The 20,395-nt window shown below is 36.3% G+C and overlaps 1 protein-coding gene across 3 annotated transcripts in view; it reads right to left on the bottom strand.

The window, feature by feature from the left end:
- Positions 1 to 305: 305 nt before the first annotated feature.
- Positions 306 to 20,395, bottom strand: part of LOC150081810 (WD repeat and SOCS box-containing protein 1-like) — a 193,487-nt gene continuing 173,397 nt past the window's right edge. For 2 of the 3 annotated variants that reach the window (XM_090379714.1, XM_090379713.1), the window contains exons 8-10: positions 18,736 to 18,849; positions 3,499 to 3,609; positions 307 to 796 (exon numbers count right to left, since the gene is read on the bottom strand). In XM_090379714.1, the coding sequence (XP_090235840.1) occupies positions 631 to 796; positions 3,499 to 3,609; positions 18,736 to 18,849 (391 nt within the window). In that variant the 3' untranslated portion in view covers positions 307 to 630. Of the gene's footprint in view, positions 797 to 3,498; positions 3,610 to 18,735; positions 18,850 to 20,395 lie in introns of all 3 variants that reach the window. The other variant, XM_090379716.1, reaches the window with a different exon arrangement.

The raw sequence follows: 20,395 nt of genomic DNA, 5'->3' as shown, positions 1-20,395 counted from the left end.
TAAAATAAGCAGATTTTTAAGCATATTACAAATGTAAATAAAATACTTTAAGTAACAAAAATGCTCCCACCCCATTCCAAGCGATAACTATGCTACTGAATCGCACACAGATATAACAGTGATTACTGATATATTAAAGTGGTTCCCAAAGTGCATTCAAGGCAAGCACTTTTAAAGAAGGAAAGTTGTAATTTTCAATATTTAAATAAATTTTAAAATTGGTCAGATATAAATTAAAATGTAACTAAGCAATTAAGAATTCTGGATTTTATACTAAATAGTTTATTGAGGCAAGAAACAGCTAAATAATATGGTATATAAAATATATCAAAATATAACACAGCCCTTATTAAGTTGGCACTAATTAAAAAGGAAATGCTATACATAACAATCTGAATCATTAAATGATCATGCAAGGACTAGAATAGTACTACAGATGGCAGGATATAGGAATAACTGATTCCAAGGTACTGTTCTCTTATACCATAGAAAAGTAAAATTATTTACATATACAATTCTCAGGTCTGGCTGGAATGAAACCTTTTAACTTTAATTATAATGCAGTTTTTAATTTACATTTCATAAGAAATACTCTGGATTATATATTTAATTGATAAAAAACAAAATCTTTCAATCTAATTCTTTATATAGCAAATAATCTATTAGACACCTAGGAACATTAAGTCTTCTAACATCCTCTTGCCCTAGATATCTTCTAATTGAAAGACGACAGAGGTACAGAAGAGGCTTCACACACATTGCTCCATGCCAAAATGTAACAGTTCCTTTTCGTGTTCTTAAAAAAAAAAAGCATTTTACTATTAATGATGTTATCTTTAATTCATGTATTATACTACAAGCCAGTCACTGATTATTATTAATGAAATAGTTAATTTACAGATATGTGTTTACACATTTTTCATTAGAGAATTAGAGATTATCTACCTAAATTTATAGTACTTGTATTCACCCCCCACCTATAATTATTGGCTAAAAGTATTTAAAATTGCTTATACAATATTTATTTATTTTTCTGTTTTTTTTTATTTCTATGATGCAGATTTCTTCAGTCATTCTTGCAATTTTAATAGTGAAGCAAAATGAAACTAATGGAGAAATATTTAGATAAAAAGTTCAGTAGTACTCTTCAATGACCAGAGAAAATCAGGGCCAGGGATCAGAATGAACTGGAGTGCATTGGCATGCAATTCCAGTTCATCATTCACTGCTAATGTTATGCACTTACTTTAATAGTAAAAATAAGATATTTCGTTAATGAACATTTGTTTTATAAAATTTTCCGCTTTGACCCCTGTTTACAATTTAATACATAACAATCATTTATTTACTAAAATGAATATTTCTTGTGCAAATAAAGAACATCTCATAACACTTCTGAAACATAATTTTTTACATTGTACATATTAACTATAATTTATGGTGCTAATTTTAAACTCTGAGACACATACCACATAAGACTTCCTACATGGCCAGTGGGTCAGACACTCCTACCATAATGAATGCTAGGCTCATACACAGATAAAAACTGAATGAGAATACAAAATAATTGCCAAACCAATAAAAGCATACTGAACAACCCACCAATACAGAATAGGGCTATTTATTTCTCAAATATCAGAAAGAAATCCCTTTTAGGCCAACAACCAGAAAATATGCTACAAAACTTGAGCATATCTACATTAAGACTCCAGTACTGCTCATTAAAATAGCACATTTTTAATTACACAGTTCCCAAACTACCATCATGCAGAACAATCAACCTGAATTAAAGAAAATTGCAGATCAATTAAAGAAAACTGAATGCAAAGAATATTTTGCACAGTAAGGTAAGTAACAAACTTGGCCAATAACTTCATGATACAATATATTTTACAGACACATAATACATCATAACTTTGCAAATTATTGCAAGATATTTTCAGCTTCAAAACAGGTTATGAATTCTGTGTAGGTATTCTAACAATATTAGTACGAAATTTGTAGACTCTCCAGGTTTTCAACTGTGACACATTTCTTATTTTGGATTTTACATGCTCCATTCTGAAAACGGTTAACTTTAATAATATTTTAGATCATAAACAAATACATAAATGGTAAGTATAATTGTAGCATAGCACTTTCATCCAAACCATGGATAAATTATATGCAGTCTAATAACAACCAAGCAGTACAGAAAAAGAAAGGAGAGTCCAATGGCAAAGGTAACTTTAAGTAGGAGATTAAATAATTTATGATTTGGTTTTGTCCTTGAAATTACAATGGGCAATGAACAAGACAGGTATCTTGTTTGTTAATCACAAAACTAATTTGACACATCTTGTGGCTATTTCCATATACACTCAGCGATCACTGAATCATGATCACCTGACTGGTAAGGAACTATGTCATAAAGTTAGCAGTATAAAAAGCTGAACAGTTCCATACGTTAGAGCAGTAGTAATTTACATTTGGTCATACAAGTCAAAGTGATAAAGTAGAAGTTATGAGATAAAGATAGCACAGAGTTTCAAAAGGGCATGATCATGGGAGCTTGTGTGTCAGGTGCTTCCATATCGGAAATGGCACGTCGTGTTGGTTGCTCATGGCCCAATGTGGTTAAGGTATACAAAGAATGGTGTTGAATGAGATAAACCACCTCCTGCTGACAGACTTGTAAAGGATTATGCAAGGTGGATGTTTGTGGTGAGCAAAGGGCACAAGCATGGTGTGTGGGCTCAATGGCAGGTCACACTGAAATACAATATAGTGAATGCAAGAACAATATCCAAAATGACAATTCGCTGCACAGTCATTCATATGGGTTCCACAGTAGATGACCCACGAGATACCCTCTCCTCATCACTGATCATCATTGATGGTGAATGCTGTGCTATCAACAACACACTGGAGGACTAGAAATGAACATGCTGGTTGGATGAGTCTGAATACCTGGTGCAACATGCCAACAGATGTCTTAATGTGTGGCACCCAACGTGAATCCATGGACCCATGGTGAATGGTCCACTAATCAGTTAGGTGGCAGTGCTTAATATGGGCATGTTTTGCTGGCAACACACCCACATGGATCAACATTTCACTGGTGAGGTCTACTGGCAGCTCTTACGAGACGATGTGCTGTATCATTGGTCCCGCACTAATAACGGGTGATTTGAGACACAGTGAAGATATCACTCATCTTGATTGGCCTCCAAATTCACCTGACCTCAATCCAATTGAGCAACTGTGCAATGTTTGTTTTGGAACAGGAAATGAGAGAGGTATAGACACACAACAATCATCTATTCCAACACAGTGGAAAGCCTTGCAGGCAGCATGGCTGCAGATCCCAATGCCTAGGCAAATAGTGGCTATTATCTGTGCAAATGGTAGCCCAACAGTATTAAATAGGTGGTCATAATTCAGCGATCATCACGTGTAATTTGTTATACATAATTAAAATACAATTTTTGTTTAACCATTGCCTAATCAAAACCTTACCCAACAGCCAGAACTCTTCCTGATGGTGAGTAAGTGCAACATAGGGCTTCTTCCATGGTTCCTACAGCCTCAGGATCATCTTCAGAGATAACATCCCAAAATCGAACATAACTTAAGAATAAAATAATAAGTTAATTTATTTGAATTTCATTAATTCAAATATTTATATAAAAATTAATTTAAGAGAGGCTCGTTTAATAACAATGTATTCATGTTAAAATTTAGACCTTAAATACTTCAGAAAAGTTTCCAATTGCTTTTAGGAGGCACCAACTGAAAATGTACTAAACAAAATACAAATAAAAATACCATAAAGTGTTATAGTAAATTCCCATAACAATGAACTTCTCAGTAGTGCAAAATCATTCATTGTAAAGAAATTTCATTCTAATGAATACACTGGTCAACACCAAAAATGTTTCTGGATTGAAAATAGTCAATTCTTAATTTCAGCATGAGAAAAACTAATATAACATTTAAAACTCTTAGTTAGCTCTCGGTTCCACGATATATGCCCTCTTATGATTTAGGGGAATATTGGTGAATACTAGGGAATTTTGGAGTCTAGAGAATAGATAGGTTGGTAACACTGAAACAGGAACTGATACGGCATGGTTTTATTTATTTATTTTTTTTTTTTTGTATTTCTGTGTATCATTTACCTTGTAAGTGATGTTCATTTTCTTTTTTTTAGGTTTATGGACAAAAATTAAGTAAAAAGCCAGGATGCCACGTAAATGTGTTAACAGTGTTGACAATTTTTGTTATGTGTGGTGATGTAATGTTTTCCACTCAGAAATGCCAACTGGCTCCACTTGTGAAGACAGACTACTACCATTATTTTGGCTGTAAGGTAGGGGATGAAGACAAACCCTGGGCACCTGATATTTGCTGAAACACATGTACTGTAAATCTCCGGGGATGGTTGAATAACAAAGGATGTTCAATGCCTTTTGCCATCCCAATGATTTGGAGGGAGACTTCAAATCATGTAAATGACTGTTAATTCTGCATGGTGTCATCTCTTCAGCATGTCATGTCAAAAAAAAAGAAAATGGACTGTGGAATACCCCAACATCCCGTCAGCTATCCGGCCAGTGACACATGGGAATGGTTTGCCTGTACCTCACCCTCTAGAAGAGTACACTTTGGAGTCTGATGAGGAGAGAGTGTGAGGAATGATGGTCAACCTGGGCCTTCAACATCACAGAATCCTGATTTTGTGCCAGAAACTGAGTCGCCGAGTGAGTCACACAGAATCATTCAAGGTGAACTAAGTGATCTAATTTGAGACCTAGATCTATCGAAAGATAAAGCAGAGCTTCTGGAATCAAGGCTCCAACAATGGAATCTTCTGAAACCAAATGTCAAGGTGTCTGTGTACAGGAGCAGGCAGAATGCTCTGACTCCATATTTTAAAAGTGAAAACAACCTTGTTGCCTGCTGTGATGTCAATGGTTTGATGACAGCTTTGAATGTGGAGCACAACCCACAGAATTGGAGGCTGGTCATAGTTTCATCAAAGCTAAGTTTAAAAGCTGTTTTGCTCCACAATGGCAATGCTCTTCCTTCAGTTCCTCTAGGAACTTAATGAATGGATGATTAGACATAATATTACTTTAAAGTGGTAATGGTTTTGTTAAAGGTTTATCTGCTGAAGATACTGCTGGTGAATTGTTACAATAGTATACAGACAGCCCAATCCAAATATGTATTAGTTTTGTCTATTGATTTTGAAGGTGCTTTTAATACTGTATGGTATCAAAGTATATTGTATTCCTTAAGAAAATTACATTGCCCTGAACATCTCTATAGTTTAATTAGAAGTTATTTAATAAATAGACAGGTAGTTGTATGTTCACACCATCTTAGATATAGTAAGCAAGTTTCAAGAGGTTGTCCTCAGGGCTCTGTCTTGGGGCCTCTTCTTTGTAACCTTGATGATTTTTGCAAAAGGATAGCAAATGCAGATGATCTGATTATGTTTGCCAGGTACGTCCAGATTGATGTTAAAAATAAATGCTAAGATTGAAATGGACAGTTTAGTCTCATGGGCTAGACTGCATAAGTTAAAAATTTCTTCAAAGAAAACTGTTATGATGGTTTTTAGAGGTAGATTGGATCCAGGTAGACCCCCAAGGGTCTTATCAGAGGGCAAACAAATTCCAACGGTGGAGGTGACTAAGCACTTAGGAATAATTTTTGACAGGCAGTTATCTTTTTTGCCACATCTGTCATTTATGAGTGATAAGGTCAAAAAATGTTCATCTGCAGTGATAAGAATAAGTAGATTTGAGTGGAGCCTTAAAAAGAAGGTTTTAACATTGTATTATAAAGCAGGTTTTTTTTGCCTATAATAGCATATGGTGCAAATGTGTGGTATAAAAGAGTAGTTAATGTTAAATTTAAGCAAAAGCTTTTGTCTGTACAGAGGAAGATAATCTTAGCCTTATTTAAATTCTGTAGAACAGTTTCAACAAATGCTATACAGGTTTCAGCTGGGGTGATATCCTTGGCCTTGTATATTGCCTACAGAGCTTTTTCTTATTATTTGAGGAAAGGCAGAACCTTAACATTCATGGATATTACTAGTGATACATCTATAGGTATACCATAGGCCAAAAATATCATTATGAACCTTTTAATTGAAAGGTGGCAGGATAGATGGAACTCAAGTAACACTGGAGCTGTAACTAGATTGTTTGTCCCTGAAGTGAGATATGTGTGGAATCAAAGTTACTAAGTGGTTTTTTCCTGAAATGGAGACCTCTTTTTTTTTTTTTTTTTTTTTTAACTGGTCAAGGGTCTTTTACCAGCAAGCTATTTAGTTTTGGATTAGTAGCCAACCCATCGTGTTTTTGTAATTGTTTGGAATCTCGGAACCACATTCTGACTGTCCCTTATATGAAAACTAGGGGGGGGGAATTAAAAAAAGAGATATCTGATATTTATATGGGTAATGAATCTGAATATCTTGTGTATGTTAACAGGTATACTGCATAGCAAAGGTTTGCTAAATCTGTATTTAAAAAGAGAAGAGAATTATTAATTATGATAAGTACCGATTGATCGATTAATTGTAAGTGTACTATAAACTTTTTCTTTTTTTTTTTTGATAGTATGAACCAGATCTGTAATGCTCAAAATTATATATATACACAATGAGTGATCACTAAATTATGACCACCTACCTAATACTTCGTAGGTCCTCCTTTTGCCCTCAGTACAGCAGCTATCCGATGTGGTATTGATTCAACAAGATGACGGAAGCGTTCGGGAGGTATGGCCAACCAAGCTGTGTGTAATGTGGCAAGCAATCCAGGTATGGAGGTGATTGGTGTATCCTAGACGTCTGATATGACTTTCCATAGTGTCCCACAAGTGCTCTATGGGATTGATATTGGGAGAGTTCAGAGGCCAATCGATATACTGGAATTCAGAACTGTGTTCTTCAAACCATTCCTGCACATCAAGTGCAGGAATGGTTTGAGGAACCATTGGCTCGACGCGTTGTCATCTTGGAAGACACCATCGGCATTCGGAAAAAAGTGGAACATAGCTTTTTTTTTTTTTCTTTTCTTTTCTTTTTTTTTTTTTGTTTTAGTTAGTTGTTGGCACAGCGGCTTCTGTGGCCATAATGCACCTCCCAAAGTTTTTGCAGTACTCTGATCCAAGCCCGAGGCGGGATTCGAACTCGCGACCTTTGGATGCCAGGCAGGCACTTTACCCACTCAGCTAACCCAGTCAGTGTGGAACATAGTGGGGTGTACACAGTCAGCAAGCAGTTGATGATAGCAGAGACCAGCAATACGTTGTTCCACATGCACCAGGGGACCAAGTTCCTGCCAGTGAAACATGCCCCACACCATACAATCACCTCAACCGGACTGCACTTTTGATACCATGCATGATGGATGAAGAGCCTCATGTTGTTGACGCCAAATCCATACGTGACCATTCACGGTGTGGAGTAAATAACGTGACTCATCCAACCAGCACACTTCCTTCCAGTCTTCTAACGTCCAACATGCTCTTTTCACCAGGCAAGTCTTTTACTTCGATGAACTTTGGTTAGGAGAGGATACCATAGGGGTTGTCTGCTGGTATAGCTCATATGTGCGATGCATGGTCATGCCAGATATTGTTCCGGGTTGGCCTACGTTGTATTGGGTAGTCAACTCTTCAACAGTGCTGCGCCTGTTCGAGTCATCAGACCAGGCACTCACCTCTAACGTCAACCTTTCGCTGACCTTTGCACTTTTGCCTTTGGGTTGTTGTTTGACCATTTTGATGGCAGTCCTGGTACACTTTTACAACAGCGGCTCTTGAACACCCCACCAGTTCAGCCATTTGGGAAATTGAGGCACCAGCCCATCGAGCTCCCACAATCTGTCCTTTATCAAAGTCCAATAAATCCTTCCTTTTACCGCTTGGAATTTTACTACCTACTGAACCACTGATGCCTTATCTATGCTACGTAGGTCGACTAACTGTGCACTTTCATACCTCATGTGGTCAAAGGATCACATTCAGTTTTCACAGGAGTGGTCACTCAGTGTGTGTGTGTGTATATATATATATATATAAAATATTAGGTAGAACATGTTAATGAGCTTTATGTAAAAATTAAAAACTGATGAATATACGGTATACCCTGGGAGTGATATATGTTGTGAAATAAAGGGGTGTGAAATGAACAGGAAAATAAAACGATAAGATTTGCACCGTTTGAATCAATACCAAATAAATTTTAAGATTTTTGAAAAAACTTGAAAGATCTTGAACGAATGATCAAGGTGGAAATAACATTGCAGTGTCTTTCATAATTTGTGTCTTCATCAGAATTCATCCACCAAAATAATGAAAAAGACAGCAATGCTCTTACTTCTGTTTCCGACATGCTCTGTATGCATAAGTACTGTGCGAAAATACACTTGGTAATTTACAAATTTAAAATTTTGAATATAATTATATTCAACACCTCTATAATTATATTTAAAATTTTTAAAATTAAATTTGTAAATTACCAAGTGTCTTTTCGCACAGACCTATGCATACAGAGCATGTCAGAAACAGAAGTAAGAGCATTGCTGTCTTTTTCATTATTTTGGTGGATGACCTCTGATGAAGACAAAAATTATGAAAGACACTGCAATGTTATTTCCACCTTGATCATTCGTTCAAGATCTTTCAAGTTATTTTAAAATTTATTTGGTATTGATTCAAACGGTGCAAATCTTATCGTTTTATTTTCCTGTTCATTTCACACCCCTTTATTTCATAACATATATCGCTCCCAGGGTATACTGTATATTCATCAGTTTTAATTTTTACATAAAGCTCGTTAACATGTTCTACCTACAATATTTTATATATACATGTACACATTATGGCCGTAGGGTATTTTTTTGCAATAGCAGTGTCCCTGATCCATAAGTAATGTTATTGTAATTCAGACTTATCTAATTTTAAACTAATTTTCCTCCCATATCATTATTCTTGACTGTATATATATATATATATATATATATATATATATATATTTTTTTTTTTATGTGGGCTTACAGGTTTGGGCAACCTACAAGCGGGATTCTTCTGGCACCCACTGGTCTTGCACGACTACCGGTGGGTGCGGGATTTTTAGTAAATTTTTGTACAGACAATGTCAGTAATACAGGCCCGGCTCTTTGTGTCAAGGACGGGTGCCAGGGTGCATCTTCCCAGATGGTGGCTGCTCCCTGGTGGCAGAGATGTCTGATTTTACACACACACACACACAGTTACATTTCAGGCCGTAATATGGGATTTTGTGCCTACAGATTATACAGGTGGAGATAGCTGCCGCAATGCTGGGTGCTACCCTTGTCACTAGTATATACATGAGTACATGTCCACATGAAGGAGACATATGAGAATATGAAATTAATTCTGGAAGCAATGAAGTACAAAGACCACCAATGGCAGATCTGTGGAGACCTGAAGGTGATTGCAATACTGCTGGGCATGCAGTTGCGATACACGAAGTACTGCTGTTTCCTGTGTGAGTGGGACAGTCGGGCTAGGTCCTCACACTACAAGAGAAAAGTCTGGCTACTAAGGGAAAATCTGTGCCACAGGGGAAAAAATATCTAGCACAATCCTCTGGTTGATCGAAGCAAAATTCTTCTGCCCCATTTACACATCAAACTGGGACTCGTGAAGAACACTGTTAAGGGGATGAACCAGGATGGAGAAGCTTTCAGTACCTGAGAGGACAATTTCCACTGCTGAGTAATGCTAAGGTTAAGGAAGGAATCTTTCTTGGTCTGCAAATTCATGAACTTTTAAAGGATGAAAACTTTGAGTGAGTCCTCCAGGGTAATGAGAACGCAGCTTGGGAAGCCTTTAAAAGTATTGTGCATGACTTCCTGGGAAACTGAAGAGCTGGAAACTGTTGAGACCTGTGAACAACCTTCTAGAAAAATTTCATCAATTAGGCTGCAACATGTCACTGAAAATCCACTTTCTCGACTCTCATCTGGATTTCTTCCCTGACAACTGTGGTGCAGTGAGCGATTCCACCAAGACATTTCAGCAATAGAAAGAAGATATCAGGGTGGGTGAATTGCTTATATGCTTGCTGACTACTGTTGGACAGTAACAAGAGATGCCCTGGAAGTGGAATACAAGTGACAAGCAAAAAGAAGGCACTGTTGTGAATAGGCCACATTTTGAGAAAGTACTTTCAGTTCCTGCGCAGTTTTGTTGTGTTCTTGTTTTTTTACGTTTTAATTAAAAAAAACTGTGATTTATGTTGTATCAAGAAAATGTATCTCAAAAACTACAGCTAATAAAAAATTTCTGAAGTCATATTTGTTTTTCTTGACCCAAAATTAGTAGTTTGCCTATTTTAAGAAAGGAAACAAATTCAAAGAATTTTTTTGTTGAACAGTGATATCACTAAAAATTATTTCAAAAGAATCATTATTTGTATAATTAAATTTTTCTGCACTTAAGTGTTAATTTCTGTTTTATTTTACTTAAATATTGACTTTAAAATGAATAATAAATAAACAAAAGGAAAAATTACAAGTACTATTAAGTAAAAAGTCAAGAGTGTTCATTGAACCACTGAGGTTAATTATGAGAGCATTATTGGACTCTGGAGAGATTTCAATTTAATTACAACTAGATAACACACACACCTTCACAAGTGATACCACATTCAAGTCTTACATAATAATACACACAAAGCGTGCATGGACTGTCTAATGCTAACGATGCTGCATTAAAATTAGAAATGCAGTTTTAATCAATATGATATAAATACAGTATTCACGAAAATAAATTTACATTTTGTCACATTTGAGATTTTCTTTTACTCTGCAGATTATCTGGGGTTACGATTATCCAGCCAAATTTATTTCCACCCTGGAAAATCAGGAATCTGCTATATATTACATCTCTACTTAATGTGTGTGTGTGTGTGTGTGTGTGTGTGTGTGTGTGTGTGTGTGTGTGTGTGTGTGTGTGTGTGTGTGTGTGTGTGTGTGTGTGTGTGTGTGAGATGATTTGCATGTAGTGCAGAATGAAAAACCAGAAATTACTCATGAAGAAACTCCTACTCCCTCAACCTGATATAGGCTAACTACTTGATTCAAGAGGACTTTAGAAATCCCTCTAGCCATATTAGAACTTTGAGATTCCTCAGCTTGAAGACCAAACCAACTTTACCATTTCAGCAAGGTGAAACTCCTCTGTAATGAAGTCATTCTGTCTGTGCACTCCTCAATGAAAATTTTCTAGGCCACTGAACAGGAAAGAATGGGCTCATTTTCTGGTCACAATGCTCACCTGATATTGCTCCATTTGACTTCTATTGAATTATGCTAAGAACATACTCCACACTGTTATAACAGATTTATTACTCTGTTATATCTGTTAATAAATCTGTTATAACAGATTTATTAAGTCTGAAATAAAGGATTACAGACATTACTTCAGATATGCTGCAAAATGTATGAAGATAGGTGGAATTCTATCTGGATAGAATTCCACCTATCTCTACAACTGACCAAGGTAAATGTCACACATTGACATTTACTGAGTCAATAATGAAACATAATACCATTATCCATTCAATGATGATATTTACAAATGTCTATATCATTTATTCTGGAATGAAAGTATGCAAGTTGTTGTTGTTTTGGTTTTTAGGAGCATTAGAAACTAAGGCCATATTGCTCCGGGGATATACGGTGGTCATTCCCTGACCTTTCCACATCCTCCATATTTGGTGGTCACGGGCTCGAACCCCAGTCTAATCAAGAAGCGTATGCTGCACACTGCTGCTCCTGGCCACAGAGGTGCCCCCCAGTATGCAAGTGAGTCATTCTTTTTCAGATTTCTTTAATCTGTGCTGAATATGACACTAGTGATTAATTTTGATTAACTTTGATCCTGGCACAGACTGCACCAAAATAATGTGGTCTTATTCCATAATTATTTGGTTATGACAAATTCTCTCTAACCAAAACTATTTCCTCTCTCACAGTACAGGTTCTTAATAATGATGTTAATATCTCTTAGATGATAAAATATATGAATATGCCATATTTATGTAGCAAATTATTAAAAAGTTGAATAAAACATCTAAAGCAAAACTGATTATAATATATTTTCATACACAAGACAGTTACACATTCATAAGCTTCCATAAGCTTGAACAGTAACTGACAGGCACAAAGCAATAAATCTACTACAATTAACTTTAGCAGAACTATTTCCTTTCTCTGTTCCTCCAATAGTGATCAATGAATATTACTGAACATGCCAGTTTTGAAAATGTTTCCAGTAAATTTATGCAGCTTTCCTTTTCAATGATAATATTCAATATATTTAATCTCAAAAGATGTATTAATGCTCACTTTAATTAATTATTTTCAGTACTACAAAAATTTAAATGGTCTCACCACCCATTTGAATTGGACTAATTCAAATATCCTTTTCAAAATGAGTCTGTTAATTTACGAGGGCTGTTCAATAGAGAATGATCTCAATTTTTTTTCCCTCAACATACCTTAATCATCCATATTTTGATATTTTGATGGTTCTTTTCAAAGTAGTCCCAGCTGATGAAATGCACTTACCCCAACATTTCTGCCATTCTTCAAAAACAGTGGAAGCCATTTTTTGACATGCATTTGAGAATAACCTCTGACATCTTTACAACTTCTTCTGATGACTGGAAATGTTTTCCTCTCAGCTCCTCCTTTAACTTTGGAAATAAAAAAAAAAAAAAAAAAAAAAAAAAAATTGCAGGGTGCAAGGTCAGTGCTATAGGGTGGATTTGACATTAATGCTGGCTAAGTACTTGATGACAGTATGAGCAATGTGAGGTATTGCATTGTCATTATGCAGCATCCACCCAACTGCATGCAGTTGTGGTTGTTTGCAATGAATGCAATCCTGCAAAGTATGCAATACAGATTGGTAGTAAGGTCCTATAACGGTTGTATGATGTGGTGCAACATGCTGGTAAATCATTCAAGGAATGATTTACCAGCATGTTTCACATTTTGCAAATGTGAAAAAAAGAAATGACTATAGCCTATCCTGCAGAAGCCACAACTTTTGCTTTTTTTTTAGTGTTGGTGATGACACAGACTTTCAAACAGAATTTGCTGCTTACTCTCTGGATCAAAATGATGAAATCATGTCTCACTGGCCATTTTTATCTTGTGCAGAACCTCACCATCTTCAGTAACCATCTGTTGTAGCTCCTGACAAACCTTCTGCAAACTTGCTGTAGCTCAGGTGTGAGTAGTCTTGGAACCCAGCATGCACAAGCACGTGTTATATGCAAATGGTCATGGAGAATACCATGCTTGCTTCCTACTGATATTTTCAACATCTCTGCCAGTTATCTTACTGTCATACGATGATGTTCTTTCATGATTACAGAAACAGTGTTTATAGTTTCTGTGGTGACAGCAGTGGTTGGAGCTCCAGGAAAGCCGATTTTTGTGATTAAATCATGTCCATCTTAGACATTATAATCCACCTGTGAGTTGTGCTATTTGGAAGTACAGATTCACCATAAGCCTCTTTTAACATTTCATATGCTTCTGCTTATGTTTTCTTGAGATGGAAACAAAATCTGTGAGCAGCATACTGTTCCTCGTGTATCACATCCATTGTTACTTAGGAGAAAGTGAACAGGCACAAACTTGACCAACTGCCAAGATCACAATGTGCGTACGAGTTAACTGTGTAGTTGCTATGTGATGCAGCTCAGTTTGTGTTAAATTCTGTAGCTCAGCTAGAAATAGCAAGCAGTACAGTTGTTCATGAAAAATTACGATCATTCTTTATTGAACAGCCTCGTATATGCAGATTCTAATTAATTTGTATATTCAATAAGCTTCCTATTTGTCAGTTTGTGTTTTCTGATTACTTTAGTTAACATACACCAAATCAAAACACTTTATCACCAACACAGCACAACTAAACCACAACTGCAACATAATGGAAATGTTGCAGTTGTGGTTTAGTTGTTAAATGGCCAATGGAAATGAACCATATCCTGTCACTCACTTTCTTTCCACCTGTTTTCTTCTATACACTAAAACAAAAAATGACATCTAGGAACATAATATATGCACATACACTCATGTTGCACAGTCTCTCCATGTAGCATAATTACAGGTGCAATTTATTTTGCAAATGTTGAGAAAAAAAGTCAATCACAACACATTAAGAGGAGAATGATTCTACCAATAACAAGGACTATAAACATTTAACAATTTAGGATTAGTATTTAAATAAATAAGAAAAAAAATTTTAATATAACTACAGACATTTTCAATTAGTATTTTCTAGTGGTAAAATTATAACATAAAATTCATTTAATCCTGCAGATAATAAGTACATATGATATAGTCAACAAATGCTAAAGTTACAACATTCAATATGTCTTGTTTAAAATTATATAGAAATAGTCAAAATTTAGGATAAACTTTCCACATAATAATTTTGAAGAATTTATTTTCATTATTGATGGGAATTATTATTATTTTACTGGGATTTAATTTTATTTAATCTAGTTTTATTGAGAGATTCTATTGTCAGGGAAATGGGTAATATTTTTGTAATAAAGATTACAAAACCAACAGATTGTCAGATTTTAAGGGGTGGGATAAAGAGAGCATTATTATTCATGTAGTAACTAATGATATTAAACGACCACAACCTGACCATTTGTTGGAGAAATATAGGACCATGCTGAAAAAATACTGCAAGTTAGGTCTGAATGTGTATGTGTCTTCAATTCTGCCCAGACACAATAGGAGGGATTTTATGCTGAAGGTGCAAGGATTTTTGCCAGTATCATTGAGGATACCTTAAGGATTTGGGGAAACTGCTAGTTGGGGGGGGGGAAGAAGGGTAATAGAGATCTGTGTTTATGTGATGATATGGGTCAAAGTAATGTTTGAACTCACCTCAAGAATTCTTGTTTGTTGCCACAAAAGCCAATGTTGGGAAGATGTTGGGAACAGTGCTAAACTCAGAACGAGTGTAGCACTGTTTCAAATGAGTGGGGTGTGAAAGATAGGGAAAGAAGCCTAAATAACTTCAAGGGGTGTTTCAAGGTAGGTAAACTATAGAAGAATACTTAGACTTAATTGTGTCTACAGTAATGTTAGGAGCATTGTCAATAATATCTTGTGCTGACATAAGAGAGCTAAGAGAAACATGGTGCCACCTGGAAAGTAAGGGATGATGAGTTTCAATATGATATATATAATGCATTTAGGGAAGACAGGAGGGGTGGTGGTGTTATGCTTCTTATCAAAAGAAGCCTGATCACGAAAAGAGCTTTTGCCGAGTCTGAAGTTAAGTATGCCAGCACAGAATCTGTGGTGTGAGTTAGTTGGAAGCAAAGGTATAATGAGAGTGGGAGTAATCTACAGAACAGAAGATTGTGAAGAATATGATGAGAGTTATTACATGCAAATGGAATGGGCAAGCAAGTGCAAATGTCTTATTATGGGTGACTTCAGTCTGCTCCAAATTGATTGGAACAAGTGGGAGGGAAACTCACCTTGGGAAAAAATATTTCTAAATAAACCGGATGATTATTATTTGTACCAGCATGTCAGAGATAATACTAGGTGTGAGAATATTCTTGACCTCATCATTACCCTCGAATTAGATGACACCACAGGTTTAAAATACAAGAATCATTAGCAGGTAGTGATCACATGGTCGTCAGTTGGAAGATGAAGAAAGATATTGCAGTAGTTGAAGGTAGAGGCATGGGTTTTAATTTCAGAAGAGGGGACTTTGACAGTTTAAGGCACTATATGGCATCTCTTAATTGAGTGGATTGTAGAGTGAGGAAGAATACACTTGAAGTATGGAATACCTTTAAAGCAAAAATCACAGAAACCATGAATGCATACATACCATTAAGAAAATATTGCAGGAGGAGGATCCTGAAATGGATGAATGCAGAGCTGACCAGTCGAACAAAGCAGAAAAAGACAGCATGGGACAGTTACAGAGTGATGAATAGTATTGATGCCTACAACAGTTACAAGTTGATTTGTAACAGTACCACAAATAAGGTCAGGAAAGTAAAGGTTGCATATGATAAAGCCCTGACTAAGAGAGCAAAGAATGGGGAAAAGGAATTTTTCATGTATGTGAATAGAACAAAGAAAAAAGCTCAGATCAGCCTCTTGTGCACTAGGTGTGGGAAAGTCTTAGATAACCCAGCTAGCTATGTTTCAGATGAATTGAATAGGTACTCTGCATCAGTCTTTACTGGTGCAAGCCACTTCATGCTGAGAAGAGGCTGTGCAAGTGAGGCTGAGCCATATGAAATTAGTGATGTTGGAATGACAGATGACTGTTAATTAGAAAAACTTCTGAGCATAAAGACAAGTGAAGCTCACGGAGTTGATGGCATATACCCCATCAGCCGATCTGCCAACCCGCACTGGACCAGCGTGGCAGATTATGGTCCATTTCCCTCAGCATGAATTGTTGAGGAGGCTTCCATCCTGCAGTGGGTTGATAATGGCTGCACTTTACTTTACCCCATAGTTTTGAGGGAGAGTGCCAGGGATGGTACTGAACCATTGAGGTTAATTATGAGGGCATCTTTGGATTCAAGGGAAGATTCCTTTGGATTGGAGAAGTGTCAATGTATTGCCAATGTATAAAGGAAGTTCTAAGAGTGAAATTAGTAACTACAGACCAGTTAGTCTGACTTCAGTGGTAGGTAAAAATAGTAGAGGCAATGATTAAGAGTGCAATCCATGGAGATTTAGATAGAGATGGCATTCTGAATAACATACAACATGGTTTTGCTAAGGGAGAATCATGTTCAAGTAACTTAGTAGACTATTTTGACAGTCACTCATGACAGGTTACTGTATAAGCTGATAGATGTTGGGATTATGGGAAAAAATTCTAAGATGGATTGCTGGGTGGCTGCAGGGCAGAAGGTTGTTATATGGATATTCTTCAGACTGGTGTAAAGTCAGAAGTGGGGTTCCCCAGGGATCAGTTCTTGGACCACTGTTGTTTCTGATTTTCATAAATGACATCGACAATGGGATAGAAGGCTTGATGTCAAAATTCGCAGAAGCTGTAAAGACCGGTAGAGTTAATGATCAACACCAAACAGCACTCCTTCAGGATGACTTGAATAGGCTGCAACAATGGTTAGAAAAGTGGCAACTATATTTTAATGCAGCAAAATACAAGGTCTTACAACTGGGGGAATAGCAACCCCAAAATAAATTACACACATAGTGGGGTTGAATTAAAAACAGTAGAGGAAGAAAAGGATCTGGGAGTTGTAATAGTCAGATATTAATTTTTCTGAGCAGTGTAAAAAGGCAGCCAGGAAAGCACATGGTTGTTTTATCGATGATTCATCGAACATTATCCAGTAGAGATATGGAGGTCATAGTTCCGCTGTATAAGGCAATTGTAAAACCATATTTGGAGTAGCGTGTTCAAGTATGGAGATTTCATTTGAAAAAGACATTGAGCTTCTTGAAATGGTACAAAGATGGGCAACTCGCATGGTGAGATCAGCAAATGGCTGATCATATAACGAAAGACTTTGAATATATGGGCTACACAGCTTGGCAACCAGGCACCTTAGGGGTAACCTGATTGAAGTGTATAAGGCTCTGAGAGGGGTTGGTAAAATGAATGAAGGTGGAATTTTCACTGTTATAGAATTGTCTGCGCAGGTAGCACAGTGGTATCATCACCGTCCTCCCCACATCAGGTTGAAAAGGCCCAGGTTGAAATCCCATTGACGATGCAAGGAACTTTAATGGGCTTTTTTCATTCCATGGCTGAGTTAGTTGGTCTACGGCGTAGATAGGTTTTTTCCCCCAGAAACTGGAATTTATTTCATCCAGCAAAACAGGTAAATCGACCAGAGAACACATGCAATTTACAGACATAATACATATACAGATATATGTAAGAAATTATGGGTGGCCCTAATATAATAATTTGAATTTTGCTACAGAGAATTCCAGAACTTATGGGCATAAATTCAAATAACAAGGAAAGAGATTAAGACTAGATTGTAGGAAATTTTCCTTTACCAACGAGTTGTTGATTACTGGAACTAGCTGCTTTCACAAGTAGCTGAGGCTGACAGTTTGAATAAATTCAAAGGTCTACTGGACAGTTTATAAATGTCCAGTAGAGAGTTGGTAACTGTCCTGAGGAGGGAAGCAAATAATTTATATTTTCTTATTTACTCAGGTTTTTTTTTGGTCAGTGCAGCAAAATCCTCTGGTTTCCTTGCACTGTTTGGCTATTACTATTACCAATCATAAAAAAATGTTTAAATTACTAATGCTATTATAAAGCATTTAGGGCGTAAGCCTCAAGCTATGGAAAAGTCTAGACTATGTATAAGTATCGTGCGAAAGCATCAATAATACATAGCCAAATCTGAATGAACAGAATATTAGCAAAGTGGCATCGTTTTAAGTTATATCTCATATTGTGAATACCTTCACAACGAGTTGCCATGATATTGCACTACTTCGAATAAGTAACGCTTCACCTGAGGGGAAGACTAATGTTACTTATTCTCAGATGGTTACCACCCATCCATCCATTGTTATCAAAAAATAACAATTTTTACATTATCACCAAACTTAGGGTACAAAAAATGAGTATAATGGTTAAAGAAAACTGTAAATGAAACCTTACCCATCATCAGCGACTGTAGCCATATGAGCACCATCTTGTGAAAATGATAAACCACGTATCCAAGTCCCATTGGCTCCTGAAGCATAAATTAATCTTGGGGGAGGAAAGAGATGTCTAGAAAAAAAGCAACAATATTATACTTTGCAATTTTCTAACCTACTATATCAATATAAAAATAACATACTAGTGAAAGCCAGCTGAAAGTAAATGGTCTGAACTCAATGTTTAATGTTGAACTATTATTTTTTTATTATTTACAGTTTTCATATAAGCAACTGCATTAGGTTTTGCATAACTGATGAACTGCAACATTTCATTTAAAAGGATTGTAACAATATATACATATGCATATAAGAGAGGCAGAGAAATTTTAGTGCATTGCAAATCGTCAAAAAATTAATTTCTCTAAAATCTTTGAGCTTTAAAAATTCTAAAAATTTACAAATCTTCAAATAAGTGCAACCATCTGTGTTTCTAAGTTATTGTAGACACGATTTATAATGGATAGCAGCACAAAAATGAATTTTAAAATTGTAGGAAAAGATTGCACCTATCAGCTATTGTCTGGTAAAAGCTGAAATTCTCTGGAATTCAGATCCAGAAGTTCATGAAATTGAATGAAGTAATACATAAATATTATTTATGGTGCCTTGAGGCCTGGGCTCAGGGCACCAGGTGCATCCACAGGTGGCAGATAGTGGAATGGTCCCCAGATATGAAGCTTAGCTGCAAATATCCAATAAGCAGTCGCAGACCAAGAACGATGGTGCTAGCAGGACATGAATGGAAAGTTTACAGGTCTTACAACGACACCATGACAGGTGAGTTAGGACTACCATAAGTCTTACTAGGAGAAGAAAATTCCAAAATAAAATTACTTGGTAGAGGGCAGCAGTAACTACCAGTATCGCGATGTGGACTTTATTCTGGCTCATTTTCAGATTACTTCAGGTATAGTCGAACCAACTGATACAGCTGAAGTACTGCAGTGCAGAAAAAGGAAACTACTGCACTAGGCTTCCCAAGAATAATCATCATGGCTAGTACAGGAGAAATGGCCTCGAGTCCCGGCATTCCTTAAATGGGACAGGGGTGCTAAGAATCCCTTGGGTGGCAAAAACTTTCATTAGTAAAAAAATAGGAACATGGAATGTCAGAACCTAATATGAAACTGGCAAATGTGGCTGGGAAATGAAATGTTGTGGAGTAGAAATTCTCAGTTTAAGTGAGACCAGATGAACTAACTCATGAATCTGCCATTCCGATGGTATGGTTTTATACTGGAATAGGTGACAATACACATAAAAACGGGGTGGGAATTATGATCCATGATTCACTGAAGAAATCAGTAGCTAATTTTATTCCATACTCGGATTGCATCATTATTCTACAACTGCAGGGTAACCCAGTTAATGTGAATCAAATATATGCACCTACAGCAGATAAGAGTGATGATGTTATTGAAGAATTCTACAGGCAATTGAAAGATATCACAAGTAACACCAAAAAAACATGAAGTAAATATCATCGTGGGATGACTTTAACACCAAAATCGGCAAAGGAAAGGTACTTGACATTGTGGGTGATTTTGGATTGGGTTTACGAAATGCCCGAGTAGATCGGCTCATATAGTTCTATCAAGAAAAGAACATGATAATAG

This window comes from Mastigoproctus giganteus, chromosome 8 (genome assembly GCF_048544385.1).
Source record: "Mastigoproctus giganteus isolate SK-2022 chromosome 8, ASM4854438v1, whole genome shotgun sequence".
Taxonomy (NCBI): domain Eukaryota; kingdom Metazoa; phylum Arthropoda; class Arachnida; order Uropygi; family Thelyphonidae; genus Mastigoproctus; species Mastigoproctus giganteus.
Note: the sequence above shows the minus strand (reverse complement) of the source record. Positions and strands in the feature narration are given on the sequence as shown.